The 16,252-nt window shown below is 33.9% G+C and overlaps 1 protein-coding gene and 1 non-coding gene across 2 annotated transcripts; one reads left to right on the top strand and one right to left on the bottom strand.

Annotated features, from left to right (window-relative positions):
• Window positions 1-1,503: 1,503 nt before the first annotated feature.
• Trnai-aau (transfer RNA isoleucine (anticodon AAU)) lies at window positions 1,504-1,577 on the bottom strand. Its single transcript has one exon. It is a non-coding gene; the product is annotated as a tRNA-Ile (tRNA).
• A 65-nt stretch (window positions 1,578-1,642) lies between these two features.
• LOC134242790 (glomulin-like) lies at window positions 1,643-12,844 on the top strand. Its single transcript, XM_062724923.1, is given in 11 exon segments — window positions 1,643-1,752; window positions 6,952-8,429; window positions 8,432-8,879; window positions 9,502-9,682; window positions 10,079-10,230; window positions 10,593-10,740; window positions 10,985-11,069; window positions 11,188-11,292; window positions 11,664-11,819; window positions 12,218-12,271; window positions 12,618-12,844. Coding segments are annotated over 10 exon segments (2,769 nt in total). The 5' UTR covers window positions 1,643-1,752; window positions 6,952-7,022; the 3' UTR covers window positions 12,651-12,844.
• The last annotated feature ends 3,408 nt before the right edge of the window (window positions 12,845-16,252 follow it).

The following is a 16,252-nucleotide window of genomic DNA, read 5'->3' as shown; positions in this document are numbered from 1 at the left end:
AATGTACTTTAATATTAGATGAAATATCAAATAAAATTTAGAAATAATTAAGATTTAATTTCTCACTTCATATCCATCGAACTATATAGGCACTCCGCCTACCTTATCCACCCATCCTTTTTTTCATTTCGACAAGGTTAAATTCTCAAGATATCGCTCGGAAACGAAAGCGTTACAGACATACAGAAATACGGACGAACGGACGGACGCAGTGGCGGATCCTGCGGGGGGGGGGGGTTGAGGCCCAAAGGGCCGAAGGGGAGGGCATGGGAGGGGGTGTCCCCCTTCCATAAGTGGGGGTTCGGGGGCCTCCCCCGAGAAAATTTTGTTTTAAATGGTTCTAAATGGTGATTTTCCGGCATTCTTTTGTACTGTCCTCTACAAATATTTGAATTTTTCAATTACAATTTGTATATGACAAGAATTTTCATATACAAATTGTAATTGAAAAATTCAAATATTTGTAGAGGACAGTACTTTTTGTAGCTTTTTTAAAGACCAATCATCACAAATTTTTAAGAATCCAGAAAAATAAAATGTTTCAATTTGATTTAACTTTAACACAAGACTTTAGACCTTGTTTAAAAAAATGGAGGGGGGGGGGGCTCCCCCCGAAATTTTTTTTTTTAAGGGGGCCGACTATAGTTTTATTGTGTGAAAACTACAATAAAGAAACTCTTCATTTTTATACCATATTTAACTTACATTAACTTCAGTGTACATGCAAAGTTTGGGGGAAATCTACCGTCCAGGTATTTTTTAGGGACCGTCTCAAAATACAGGTACATTTACTATAGGATTATATAGGAAAATGCCAATTTTTAGCACTTTAAAGCAAATTATACAAATACTACAATAGACATTTTGTTCAAATTATAATATTTGATGAGTAATACTATATTATACAATATATATAAGAAACACAAAATTCTACCGTCTTGTTACTAGGATTTTGGAAACGCCAGCCTGATTTTGTAAAAAAAAAAAAATGTATTAATTTAATTTTTTAAACGGTAAATAAAAAACCCTATATATTTATTTATTTTAAATTTTAATATTTATGTTTTTATAGTTTATTCAAATAGTCAATAAAAAACATGCATTTTATCAGCAAAAGAATATTACTGGGCAGCACCGTAACTATGCAGTTTTCTGTTGTTGATACCTGTCAACTACATTGTACTGCACGATGATCTTGTGACTTCACTAGATGCACCCCTCTCTCTGTTTATTACCTGTGTATTGTGTGCATTCAAGCGGAAAGTGATTTCCTGTTACGTGGTTTGAAGTATATTTCACAGTTGTACAGAATAGATTTGTGTTTATTAGAGTCTTATCAATGCAACAAAATGATAAAATGACACTTGCAAAAAAAAAAGTCCCGCTCTTGAAAAGAATTAAAAATTATATTTGAAACTTTAAAAAAAATAATAATGAACGTTAAAAATTCAATTTATTTCGGCGTTGAAGTTAATTACATAGCCACTTAAAAAAAAAAAATTATGGCCAGTGTGGGGGTCGAACCCACGACATTCGCGTTATTAGCACGACGCTCTAACCGACTGAGCTAACCGGCCGATGTGTAGGGAGCAAATTATTTTGATTATAACAAATTTGCATTTTTCCGAGGAAATCCGATGAAATATTGACAAAAATTATGAATATGTAAATTACCAAGGCATTCCGATATAACAATGGCGGCGCCCTGCATAAAAGGATGCAATTTAATTTTTCGATCGGTTGCCAGAACAGGTATGAAACGTTTCAAAAAAAGAAAAGAAAAAGAGAATATCTGTTTCAATTCATATCATTATTTTGGTACCTGAATTTAGGCATAATACATAGCGTATGTGCTGTTTTTCATTTATTGTGTAATCAGTATTTCTCGAATTTCCTCAAATATCCTCTATTTCATAAAATTTGTTTATAGCAAGACAATCGATCTTGGATATATGTATTTACTTTTGAAACAAAGTTGTGTAGAGTGGAAATAATTGAGTACACCATTAAAAGTATAAGGTGACAACTGGCAACATGCAACAGTTGTAATAATTTGTTTGGCCCCCCGTGGGCCCTTGATTGGTGCATAAACAGATACATACCATATACAAAGCATTTGAACAGGTCCAGTACAATCACTAGATTTAGGTAGAATTACCTACGTAGCTTTATTCACATACCTCAGATAGCTTAATTTAGATATTTCAATGCAACTTTTCACTATTGTTCTTTTTTATTAAAAAGAGACAAAATAATTGCGATTAGATGCAGGGCTCTCACACCACTTTTTGGGACTGGGGCCGGGGCCGTTCAAATTGGGAAAAACATTGTCATTTTGGGAAAAGTTGGATAACCAAAATTGATCATTTTAAAAATCCTGAAATTTTGCTTTTCTAGCATTTTGTCACCAATTTAACTCTGGTTTTGAATAAACAGTTAAATAGAACAAACATGGGTACGTAGGCTATTTATGCAAGTACATTAGCTTTGTCATTACTATCTTTGAGTGTTAATATTGCGGTTATATGTCTTTCTGAGTGACAATCGCTAGTCACATAGTCTGGAATTTCCTTGATCACATGGACAACTTTGCTTACCAAAACAGCGCGAGACTGAACATGCTGAAGCATGGGTATGTTTCTAGATGCAGCTTACTAATGTTTAAATGAAATGTATATTTTTGAAACCAATTTTGAAACCAAAATAATGTTTTTTGTCGAAACTACATGACAACTGACAAGAAACTCTGCACTTATAGTACACATTTTTGTAAAAACAAAAGCTGTTTCCCCGAACCAGTTTACGAATGCATTTGGCGCCTACTAATAAAATAGTCGTTCAGTTTCACTTTCATTTGCAAGTGTGTTTTGTTTGGTTTTTTTTTTGCGATTAAGTTTCATGGACTTTTATTTTTTAATTAAAATTTTGCTAATGAAATTGGGAAATTTAACCTTTCTTTTGGGAAAAAAGATACCTTTTTTGCATTGGGAACAGGGCCGAATATCGGCTCCAGATTTATGGAATCTAGAGCCCTGAGATGACTTTTTAGGTCACCTGAGTAAACTCAGGTGACCTATTGCTATCTGTTTTCGTCCGTCGTCGTGCGTCGTGCGTTGTACGTTAACATTTGAACATTTTCAGCTTCTTCTCTGCAACCACTGAACCAATTTCAACCAAATTTGGCACAAAGCATCTATGTGTGAAGGGGAACAAAAATTGTGAATTTCATGATCCCCGCCCCCCTGGGGCCTGAGGGGTGGGGCCAAAACCACTAAAATTAATGCAATCTTTAAACATCTTCTTCTTTACTCCTGGACATCAAGCAGTCAAACTGTTTGCATGATTGTAATCAGCAATGAGTCCTCTACCAAAATTGTGAAATTCATGGCCCCAGGGTCAGGGGTTCTAGTGCTAGGGCGGGGCTAAATAAGTAGGTAGTGAAAATGCATTATTTCTTTGAAAATCTTCTTCTCTGCTTATTAAATAAACCAGCTAAGAACATAGTTATGATTAGCAAGAGTGCCTCTACCAAAATTGTCAATTTTATGGCCCCAGGGTCAGGGGTTCTGGTGTTAGGGCGGGGCTCTTCATGAATTCTTTGATTTCTTCTCTGCTCCTGGGTATTAAATAAACTAACTAAATACACAGTTATAATAAGCAAGAGTGCCTCTACCAAATTTGTGAATTTTATGGCCCCAGGGTCAGGGGTTCTTGTTTTAGGGTGGGGCTCTAATGATTATATTTAGTGAAATGCATGAATTCTTTGAACATCTTATCCTTTGCTCCTAGTTAATATGATAATGATTTAATTACAAATTTAAGGCCAGGATTTATTTTATTTTCAGTTTTACAAACTCTCCGCTCAAGGTTTTGAATTTTCAGAAAAAAAATAAAACAATTTTTTTTCTTTCCGATGTCAAATTTGAGTTCAATTTCAAATTTACGTCGCACTTCCGCTTTTTTCGGCGGGTAAATTATAGGGAAAAGACCACTAATTATTTTCCCATAGAACTCCATACAAACCTTAGGCCCTCTCAGTACTTTACTATGACAATTTCAGAAAAATCTTTAGCATCATTTCAAACTTTGTTCAAGCCCTAACAAAATATACTGAAAAAAATATATGGTCCCATTTTATAGGTCAAAATTGCAGTTATTTTCAACTTATAGAGATTCGCAGTAAATAACACGCGGCATAAAAAATCAACCCCCACTCCTAAAATCTTCCCTGGTATTTCTATAGCTTCTGTAATATTCCCTCATCCCATCATTTATTTCAAAGGTCATTAATTTTACTTTAAAATGAAAACAATTAAATACCTGATTTCAGCCAATGGCGTAACGCCTACCCATTCAGTATTCGGTTTAATGTTCCATAACAAACAAAGCCATGTGTTCATCCGGGGATTTGGTGCTCTCTTTCCATAAAGCTAGCTTGGTTTAGTGTAAAATTCATTGATAAGAGTGCCATTCAAAACGTTTCACCTGTTCAAAGGACAAATAAAATGCTGAAGACTTTGTTGCACAATGACATGCTGGTGAGATAATTATGTATTCGTTTCAAAAGTAACTGTAAATTATTTTCTGCCCGCAGGTTTTTAACTGCCCATGGTAGCTATTGCATATTGCCAGCGACATTGCTTAGGTCTCTGTTATAGCTTGCAGTCTAAGCATCATTCTTCAGAAAAGGGTGGCTTATGCATCAGATGTAATGAATAAAACTATGGGAGAAGTTAAGTCCATAAGTTAATTTTACAACAATGTCTACACATTCACCTAACACATATTAAAAAAATGAAGATATATTGAAAGACTTTTAAAGAATTGATTTTTTAAAAATATATTTTGATCAACATCACACAAGTTATATAACTGGCCCAAACTGACAGATGATGAAATAAGCAGTTAAATGTTCTACTTTCCTATTTGTAAGCATGTGTTCAGTGGTAAGGAGCCTATTAGGAAAAAGACTGTACAAATGTTAATAATTGAGTTATCAAAAAAAATTTATTTCCTTCTCATGCAGGACTTTTTTTATTCTCATGTTCATAACTAAACCTAAATATAAAAAAAATGCTGGCCTCATAATGAAGAAAGGGGCCTCTTTCAAAATAGATAATTTCAGGGCCGCTGGGTCAGGGGTACCAGGGGGGTACTTTGACTAAAAATAAATTAATGCTTTGAAATCTGCCCTTTGATAACCAATGGTGCCTCTTTCCAAATTTGTGAATTTCATGGCTTTTGAATTAAAACACGAACCAAATAAAATCGCTGGAAAGTTGTTACATGATACTCAGGTGACCTATAAGGCCCGTGGGCCTCTTGTTATATTTACTAGTGAGGTTTTAGAAAACAATCCAAAGCAGAGATAGTTTAAACATTGCTGCATTTGGACAATTTGGAGCAGAACATGCAATTCCATTGTTTGGGTAACTGTACTCTCTCTTGCGTGCGGTGAGGCATGGCTGAGTATGATTACTTCACATTTTGCAGAATAATAACCGACCTATTATCATGTTAACCAGAACTGGACTTCTTTCTTATTTTTCATTCAAGGAGTTACTGTTCTAAATGTCATACATACTACATAGCCCCCAAACTTTCAGAACTTTGATTGCAATTGTGCAGAAAAAGACATTTCATCAAGAGTGAATTTTTCATGAATTGTTTTCATTTGAGTTCAAAGTTGAAACTGTTCACTGCATCAAAATTATATTTTCTGCACATCCTGAGAAAAATAATCTTTTTTTTTTTATAGAATTAAATTGATTTGGTAGCTAAATAAAGCTACCTCAGGTAGGTAAATAAAGCTAAGTAGATACTGTAAACCAACTTTTATTCGCGTGCGAGAAATTTTCGTGAGGTTCGCGAGAGCCTTGTCATCGTGAATATTTCTCGCCGCAAACCTATCCTAAAAGCCTCTATTTCTATAAAACAACAGATCCAAAAAAGGCTTGATCGTGGAAATTAATTGTCACGAACTACTTTACAACTGGTAAATCGCAAAATGAAGTCGTTGTGAATAAAGGTTGGTTTATCAAATTAATTAAGCTAAATAGCTAAATCTAGTGATTGTACCAGACATGTTGAAAACCCCTGGAGTCCAGGGGTGCTACCATGCTTCTAAACAGAAAACTCCCGAGAACAGTTAAAAGAAAACTAAGAGAATCACAATCATTTTAAATAATTCATTGTATGTAAAATACATGTTTATGCATTGATCTCTGCACAATTCAATACTTTAAATCAAGCATGCACATTGTGAATATGTGGCCCAGGGATAAAGTTTTTTTCATCTGTTGTCATTTGCTGTCCTTTACTTGGGACCCTTAAGCTAACCCCTATGAACAGAATAACTGCTGTAGAATCATCATTGTTCATAGGGGACCAATGTTTGTGGATGTCGTGGGTCACCCTTACCCACAAATTAACATCCCTATTGAACGTTTATTTTGTTAACATATTGATTCTTTGAACAATCACAAGTAACCCACGAAATTACGTCCCCTAGAACAGGTAAGATTTTGCTTACCCTGGAACATTGACCCCCATGAATTAAAATGATTCCACAATATTCAAATAACTTTCTTTATCATAGTTCTGGGATGTGTTCTGGAGAATCTGACAGAGTTGATTAACATTTGACCCATGATAAGCATTTCCTTGATGCAAAGAGCATCTACTTTTTCATTCCATTTAATTACATGGCTTAGCACCAACTACACAATCATATATTGTAAGAAAGAGTAAATAGTTTGCTGGTTAAACCACAAATGACATGTATAAGCATGTCAATAATATTATTAGTCTTACATTCTTGTAATCAAAGAGTTTGCACTGAAGGAGAAACATTTTTAGAAAATTAATATAATGGCAAATGTTAAATCTGCATTACAGTTACATGGCGAAACCTGTGGAATTAAATCCAGCAAACTATTTTCTCTTTTTCAGATAGCTTTTAAAAGAAGTGTCCCAACTTCATACCATTTGTCCTATAAATACATCATCATATCACTATCATCATGGATCACCTACTGGACATGGAAGTAATGGAGAAGGCAGCTGATGCTGAGACAGCCCTCAAACAGATAAAGGAGTGTGTCCAATACAGGGACAGTAAGGGCCTAAAGACAGTCATACTGGAACACAAACTTAAAGACCAGTCTATATTCTGGGAAATCGCATCAGAACTGACTTCCAGTTTGACTGAGGAGAACTTGGAAACATCTGAGTATTTCTTTGAGACTTGTCAGAGATGCTTGAACTACATTATTGAAAATGGCAACCCAAAAGAGCTGCTCCTAGCTGTTCTGGAGCAGGCTGATTCTTTCAAGGATGACCAAAAATTTAAATGTATTATGGAGAGTGTGCAAAAGATTTTAATGAAGTTACCAAGTAAACGGCATCATTCATTGGATATCACCTTGGAAACCCTCTCAGCTCATATAGAGGCTATCCCAGAGCCTAAGGACCATAATCTGGATAAGGAGGAAAGAAAACTGTTGGAGATGGATTCAGCTGTCATGAGAGCTACAGATGTAGTTCTGTGTTATCTAGAGTTCTTAAGTCCCTTTGTGGAAGAAGTGTCTATGAAGAATCCTACAGTCAGTTTCTGTAAAACTAGTCCACAAGTCCAACTTCTGATGAAGTACTTAATGAAGCTGTTGTCACATCCACTCTATCATCTGGATATGACATTCAGACCCAAGGAACAAGAAGAGAAAGAAAAATCCTACAGCAGAATATGTGCAGAAAGACTGATCGATCATCTATCTCAACTCTGTCCTAACTTTTTTGCTCTTATTGAACAAGAAATGGAGAAGAGGAGTCAGAGAGACAAACAGAAGAAGACAGGTAATGAGGAAGATGAAGAAGAAATGGAGGAGGACAGTGGTGACAAAGTGAGAGATTGGAAGGAGGATAAACTGATTCCCAAGAGAAGCTTAGCTTGTCTGGCTTATCTAGTCATGGCAGAAGGACTTGGTGCGGACAACATGCCCTGTGTGTACAACCACAAGTTCACACTCCGATTTCATCTGCCTTTCATCAAGTTATTCCTGGAGGATCAGCACTCTATTGTGAAACTGAAAGGAGTCCTTCTTCTGGAGAAACTTATTGCTGCTATTCCACCCTTCACCTTCAAACATTATGAACTGGATAATGATTATTACAAAGACATTTTGAATGCACTGATATCAACCATGACACATTGCCAAAATAAGGATATACGCATCGCTTGTGTTCCAATATATTCTACGTTCTTTAGCATGTTTACACTTCGAGGTCGTTTTAGATTGTACGAAATCGTTTTCAACACGTGTACACATTCTGGAGTGGTAGGGCACACCTTAAATTTGTACAAAGAGCAAGTGAACACTTTGCTAAAACAAGGAGACAACTGTGAGAATCTCTTTTTTGGACAGAACCTAATGTAAAAATTTTCAAGCTTGTTTCTGTAATCCCAGATGGAGCCACCACTGATTTGCTGGAGAATTCAGACAGAGTTATCTCCGTTCTGAACTTCATTCGGTACTTGGTGCTGAGGGACAACCCTGCTTCAAATGCTACAGGCTTCTGGGATCTCTGTCCTAAACTGGATAAGGAATTTTTTGAGCCACTCAGACAAGCCATTATTCTGTCCAGAGGCCATTACAACCTGGATTTAGAAGATGCCAAGAAAGGAAATCCTTTACCTTTTGAAGAAACAGAGTTCAAGGTCAATGTTGGTGGAGAGACTTTAGGGGCTGTCTCAAAAGAGCAAAGGATTCAAGTTATTGAGTCGGCTCTGAACACATTTGATATGATGGACAGTATACTTAGTCGTATCATTGAATTGGCAGATAGTCAGAAAAGGATGTTGAAAGAAAATCAAACTGACAGTTAAACTGATTAACTTTTTTTATTCTGTAAAACAAAATTATGCAATAGAGAGTGCTGATCACATGATATCATTTATAAAAAGCAAAAGTTAAAATTTTTTAGAAAAGTTAAAGTAATAAAGATGTATGTATTACTGTCTGAATGAAAGTTCTCATCATCTTCTTTATATAAAGTTGAATATGAATTCTGAAATAAAATATGGTTTGTATTCTTGAACTGAACATTTTCAATAAACAGTTTTGAAACATCTCAGTATTTGTATCTGTAATAATTTACTTGAAATGTGTTTAAAAATTCCAACTCCAAAAATATAAATGTGTATGTAAATGTAATATTTAATATTCCAAACACTTTTTTCTCAATTTGTAATTATGGATTAGGGGGAGGGGGGTCTGAATTTTCAATATAAACTCAAATTTCTAGAAGTGATTTTAACAATATATAGTGATTTGAAAATAACTTGGAACTACTCTTTGGTTTCTAAATATGATCAGCCATATGAATGTGTCAGCTAGGGTTATTTCCATGACGTCAACATATATTCATTGTAATGCTGAATGAATGTTTGATTATTATTCAATAAAATAATAACTTTACAGACAATTTACAAATCATTTTCAGCTTTGACTAGGTATAACAGACATGCTGTCAGACAGATGTATAGCAGCAATGGAAACAAAAACCCACCACACAACAACTTCACAAGTCAAGATTCTGCCCAGGGCGGAAGTGGGAGGTCGGAATTTAATGCCCAGGGCAGTAATCAGGGCAGTACCCAGCAAGCAGGCTTCTCAGAGGAAGAGTAAGTACAAGAGCAGTAGGTACCACCCTACACATTGTGTTATCTCTCATACTTAAAGTATGTTAGTTTTAAAATTTGACTACTAGTAAAGCATTCTAGTAGAATAAACAAATTCTTTGAAAAAAAAGAAATATTTGATAAGTATAAATATAGTTGACAAGTATCAACAAAGCATGAATTTAATGTTTCCAAACGAAGTTTTTCCATGTTTACTTTGAAATTGAGTGTCAATTGAAAGTACTTGATATAGATCTTAAAGTCAATCCTTAATTATTATTTTATAAGCATTATGTAACTTCATTAAAGATGAATGGTTACATTTCAGAATCCAATATCTATTTTAATGAGCCAAGTTACATGATAAAGGTGTCGGTAGCTAGTCTTGTATTCTTTCAGATTGCGGACTTCTGAGGAATATTCAGACCAGCCAGAGGACGAAGAGATGCCAGAAGAAACAGAGGAGGAGTTCCAGACCAAACAAGCCATACTGAAGGCCGCCCTACCATTTGTACACGAACACGGGTGGACACAAAATGCATTAGCTGCTGGTTAGTTAGTTCCAGTAAAACATGTACTGACCATTTTGAAAATGTATGAACAACAGATGTACCGTATATACTTGCCTATAAGTCGGTCCTTCCATACATTTTTTTAAAAAGACAAATTATTGCTCTTGCATGCAGACAACATTAGTCTTGTTCATTACTTTAAATAATGGTTTTATGATATTAATTCTACCTCTGCAATTTTGCCTTACATTGCTTGCATTATATTGCTAAGAAAAATTCAAATTACCAAGTGTAAAAGTCATTGTTGGAAAAAATTATTAATTTATTATTTATTTTACTTTGACTCTTTTTTCTGGTTATGTAAAACTTGGCTTTATTTCATTAAACTTAATGCATTTTAGGTGCAGAATCTATTGGTATGCCATCAATAGCCCATGGAATATTTCCCCGAGGTGGTGTGGAATTAGTGTTCTATTTTTATGAAGAATGTAATAAGGAATTGTCATCCATATTGAAACAGAAAGTAGAAGAAATGAAAGCGAAAGGAGAGTAAGTATCTAAAACTGATTGAAAAAAAATACCATTCAATCCTGCAGTGCTTACATGTAAAAAATAGCCTATAGGAATCTGATTGCTTATTTGGATCAATATGGTACATAAATACTACATATACATGTACACTGTGTAATTTTTATATTCACTGAAATCATTAAAGACACATAGAAAATTGCTTATGTGGCATATGAGATAATTGTCTTAATGTAAAAAATGAACATTTTGTTTCTTAATTCAGAAAGCTAAAAACAGGACCTTTCATACAAGATGCCATAGAAACCAGATTAAGAATGATAACTCCATATATTGATAAATGGCCTCAAGTAAGTAATCCATACTGATCACCACACAATTGTTGATATATGTTTTTGTTTAAATTGAAATGTAGCAAATATCACACAATCTAAAACATTTGAAAATTAAAATGTTGATTTTTTTTAGGCTATGGCTATACAGACACTGCCCCAGAATGCTCCACAGGCTTGGACTAATTTAGGGCGCTTAATGGATGATATATGGTACTATGCTGGAGATAAGTCTAATGATGTAAGTACATGTAACTGACAAGGTATTGTGTTTTCTGCAAGAAATTGAACTCAGATCCTCATGCTGGTTGTTCGATTACTTCTTGAAATCATTTCTATAAATTAAATACACTTATAATTGTTAGACATCACATTGTATCATATCAAAAGTAGGAAACAGAAATACTTACCATAAAGTCTACGTAATCAGGTGGAAAAGAGCACCTTAGTCATTATAATTATACACACAAGTTCATGTAAAAATACATTTTAGATCTATGCCTCTGTTATAATTTTGTTATATATGACAATAAATTTGCAACAAGTTGAAAAGTTTTAATTTACAGACAAAGGATTAGAAGTCTGAAATTGATGTATTTAATCTGTTGACAGTTTAACTGGTACACTAAGAGAGGGTCACTAGCAGCTGTTTATAAGAGTACGGAGATCTACATGATTCAGGATAAATCTGAGGATTACAATGACACATGGCTGTTCCTGGAGAATCGATTGGACGACGTGGTCAAGGCAGGAAAACTGACCAGAAATGTAAGATCAACATTTATAGAAATGTTAGATTATGTAAAGGATTATCACAGTTGTAGAAAACACGTATTTTACAGACAATGTATCCAAACTTGCTCAAAGTCAATAAATGTTTAAAAATATTTTGTGATGTAGAATTAGATATAAATATGTTTTCCTATACATGTATTCTAATGTTAAAATATTTTGTGATGTTTGAACTTTTACATTTGAAAAACGCTGGAACCTTCTGTATACAGAACTGAATAATTTTTAGAGCCCCCCCCCATCTTTAATATGGCGTCTTTTCTTTTGGCATTCCAGCTTGACTATCTGACTGTATATCTTTTTTTTTAAATAAAAAAATGTATTATTATTATTGTTGCATTTAAAATGATTTTATTATTTTTCTTGGATTTCAGCTACAGCAGACAGGCACAGTGCTATCAGAGGGGGCTATGGGGATGTGTATAATGGTAGGTAGGAAAAGCAAGTCTTTGTTTGGACATTATGAAGTATTATTTCAAAAATTTGCTAGACCTCCCCCCCCCTAAAAAAAAAAATGTGATGATAATTCTGTGTCAGTTTAACATTTTTGTGTGTATGAAGCAAAGAAATGCACAGCTGTATAATTTTGTATTTTCACATTCAATTTACATAATTAATTTTGAAAGGAATGATCAATGTTAGATGAAATCTGTAGCAAAAATATGAAACGATCAACTGATTTTCCCCCTATGTTTATGATTTCTAGTTTGTAGTAATTTTGTTTTAAACTTGATAAATGTATCATTATAGATTTTTTTTTTTATTCTTTTACAGACAAGGAACATTCTGGGCATGAACAACAGATGACAGACTTAAAAACATTGTACATGTAGGAACCTAAAAGTGATTATTGGTCTATGTTTTAAACATAGACTTTTACCTTAATCCATTTATTTTCTGCTTGCCCCCATATAAGACGTGTTACATGGTATAGTGTATGTAGGCCTGTATATTGATTTTGTTATGATTAATGTTTGCATAATAAAATGTTGAAAACATAATATATCAATGTCTTAGTTTTGTTTCTGCATTAATTAAGATACTTTGTCAGATGATTATCATAATCAAAATTGAAATAAATACAAGTCAGCATTCTATGGAAAGAGCATACATGTGCTTGTATGTAAATCTTAGTAATTTGAGTATTTAAAGAAGAAATGTTGCTTTATTGTTAAAATAATTAAACCATCAATGCAGCATTTTGAAAAACTGTTATGTGGCCATTTTTAAAAATATTTACTTCAGGGTGTTTTATTGTTTTAAATAAAGAAAATGATCAAAAATGCCTACATAGTTGTGCCTAGCTGCAGATCTGTATTTCGCTGGTCTGAAAAAAAAAATGGAATGGACGATATTTTTTCGGTTTATAATGACATTTTGAAACACGCAATTAAATTGTTGGCTGGAACATAAAAATACAATTTTCGGATCCTCGTTACAAAACAAATGTTGAATCAAATTCTGAAATCCTAGTATACTAAAAAATAACCTCAGGTAAACATGTCATGTAAGTTAATCCTGTAATTACCTTCAATAAAGGTGTCATTCTTTGATGTCAAAAGTGGACTGGCTTACACCTCAGAGTGACAATGGAATACCGGGGACAATATGGTTTTTTTTCTAGTATGAAAGGGTATCAATTTGTAAAGAATTTAATACGGAGTTACTCATGAACTCGGGGATAATGGCATTTTAGGGAGAGTTAATGTTTGGTCGGAACTTTTACAAAATCAGAGGAAAAAAATAATATGAACAGCTAAAAAAAAAAAGAATGCATTAGATAAAAAAAAATTTTTTTGGATGATAAAATTATAATATCTGATTATTTGGGACTAATTCTTAGAAAAAGGTCTAATCTCCCTTAAATGACATCAACTGCAAGGCTTTATTATATTTGTTGTTCTTTATTTAGGAGATCCTGAGCAAAATCAATTTCTCGCAAATTTTTTGTTTATATAGTTTTCCAGGTAAATATTTGTATATGCATCTCATTTTTTTGCACTAAATTTCTTTCTTTTTCTATTCCCTTTTATCGGCACAATTATTACTAGCTGCAGATCTGTAGCTATCCGAAAAAATATTTATTGATAGACCGGATAGCTACAGTGCCACCCATTGAAAAAACTGTATATTTATTGCGCACAAAAAAGTGCGCTCGGTTCTTGATTATTTCTTCAAAATTCTTACCTCAATTGCAAATGAGGGAAGATTTTAAAAAGTTTCTCTCTCCTCTATCAAGTACATTCGTATAGTTGACATCTGAACGAAGTAAATTGGTCCGAATTATCTTTGAAAACCAAAATGGCAGTATATACAATCGAAATGTTCGATGTTTACAATATCAGGGTCAGGAGGACTATTAACAACAATTATGACGAATGTTTTGTTGTGGAAAGAGTCAAAGAATATGTTAGGAACACACGGTTAGTAATATTTTGAGATTACAGATTTAGAAACCAGGAGAAATAAATCGAAAAGCGAGCGCACTTTTTTGTGCGCAATAAATATACAGTTTTTTCAATGGGTGGCACTGTAGCTAAATTATTACTTACATGTCATAAACTTTTTCTTAAAAGATGAAGTTTATGGAATGCCATATACGACAGCCAACTGCTTACTGCCAACTGCTGACTGCTTACTGCCAAATGTCAGCTGCTTGCTGCCAACTGCCACACATATTTGAATAAATTTTATATTTGTATTGATATTTATATGATTTTTCACTAAACAAAAAGAAAAAAAGGCACGGATCCAGGACATTTTTTCCAAGGGGGTCATCCTGGTAAAACTGAATTGAATAAAATGACCAATATGTTTTATCTGATATAATATTCAATCTATGCGGTTGATAAAGTACATTGTTTATTTTTTCATTTGTTTTCCTATTTGAAATAGGGAATAAAATGACTATTTTCTGCTTTTCATCTTTAAAGAACCCCCCCCCCTTCCCGCGGAGACAACAAAACCTTTGAAGAGAGAATAATAATAAAACAGATTTGTCGTTTCGCAGAGAAAGATATTTTGAATATAAATTTCCGTTGTCCATTAGATTCTATAGTTAAAAAATTTCCTCAAATTAAAGATGTATATATCTCTCTGTGTTATAATGTTTCACATGCATACATGGGGGGGGGGGGGGGCATTTAAAATTTGTACAGTCATACGTTAAATTAATTAAACGAACTACAGGTATAACTGACATTGGACCCTCCGCTTAGAAAACGCCGATCAAACATTTATACAGTGTATCTCTTTGTTTGTACAAATAAATTATGTTTTACATGCATAGATCTCGAGAGAGGTCCGGAAAACCCCTCTGAAATTTGTAAAGTTATTTAATGCTCAAACTAAACCAACTAAAAGTTATTTAATTATAAAATAAATCAACTAAAAGGGGACCTTAGAACCCTCCCCTCCCCAACCGAAAATGTGGATTCGTGTTAAGTTGGTATGAAAAATGTCATACACATGAAGGTATGACGCATAAGAACCCCCTCTCCCCGGCCGAAATAAATTTTCACATTTAGGAAAGGACTTTGCGTATTTTTTTCTTGTCAAGACATATTTATGGGTTGGATTTTTTTTTTACCAGAGTGACCCTTTTGGAAAAAAACGTCCTATAGATCCGCGCCTTTTTTAAATTTTACATGAATATCAATAAAAAAATAAATTTTAATCAAATATATGTAGCAGTTGGCAGTAAGCAGCTGACAGTTAGCAGTAAGCAGTCAGCAGTTGGCAGTAAGCAGTTGGCTGTCGTATATGGCATTCCATAGAAGTTGGTATTTTTCATCCTTTTTTTTTAATTTATGAAATTTAATACTTTACTATTAATCTTTAATCCTTAATCACATGAACAATTTGAGGATAATTTTCACGGTCCTCACAGAAATTAAATTAAACAACGAAAAGCTGTTTTCATACAGATGGGAAAAATCTTAGTGTTGTGCTAAAACCATCTCGTGTGAAGACAATTGTTACAAGAATTTAGCATCGAATAAAATTATGTTAAAAATTTAGACTGCAATATTAAATATACCCTTAGGCCTGACAGGTGGCACACCGGCACATACCTAAACCTTATACATTATTTAATTAGCACGATACTGACCAATTACTTTGATTCTATTATTCGATATCGTTTTTCCTGGGGTGGTAAACAATTTTATTGTATTACTTCAAGGCATAAAAGACGTATTAAAGTATTGTGGGACGCTAGATCTCATTTATTATTGACCCTAAACCGATTTACAGCCACAGAACATTTCAGAATTACTTTTAGTTTCGTCAAAATGTGGGGTTCAACAAGGCGCGCCTTTCTTGGCTTGATTTTTACCTCGACAATATGTGCATTACCAACACAAGATACCAAGATCCTGCTTAATGAAACTACCACTACAGCACCAGAT

This window comes from Saccostrea cucullata, unplaced genomic scaffold, assembly GCF_032062105.1.
Source record: "Saccostrea cucullata isolate Sc308-1 unplaced genomic scaffold, CSIRO_AGI_Scuc_v1 ctg23181, whole genome shotgun sequence".
Taxonomy (NCBI): domain Eukaryota; kingdom Metazoa; phylum Mollusca; class Bivalvia; order Ostreida; family Ostreidae; genus Saccostrea; species Saccostrea cuccullata.
This window is presented reverse-complemented; position numbering and strand designations above follow the sequence as displayed.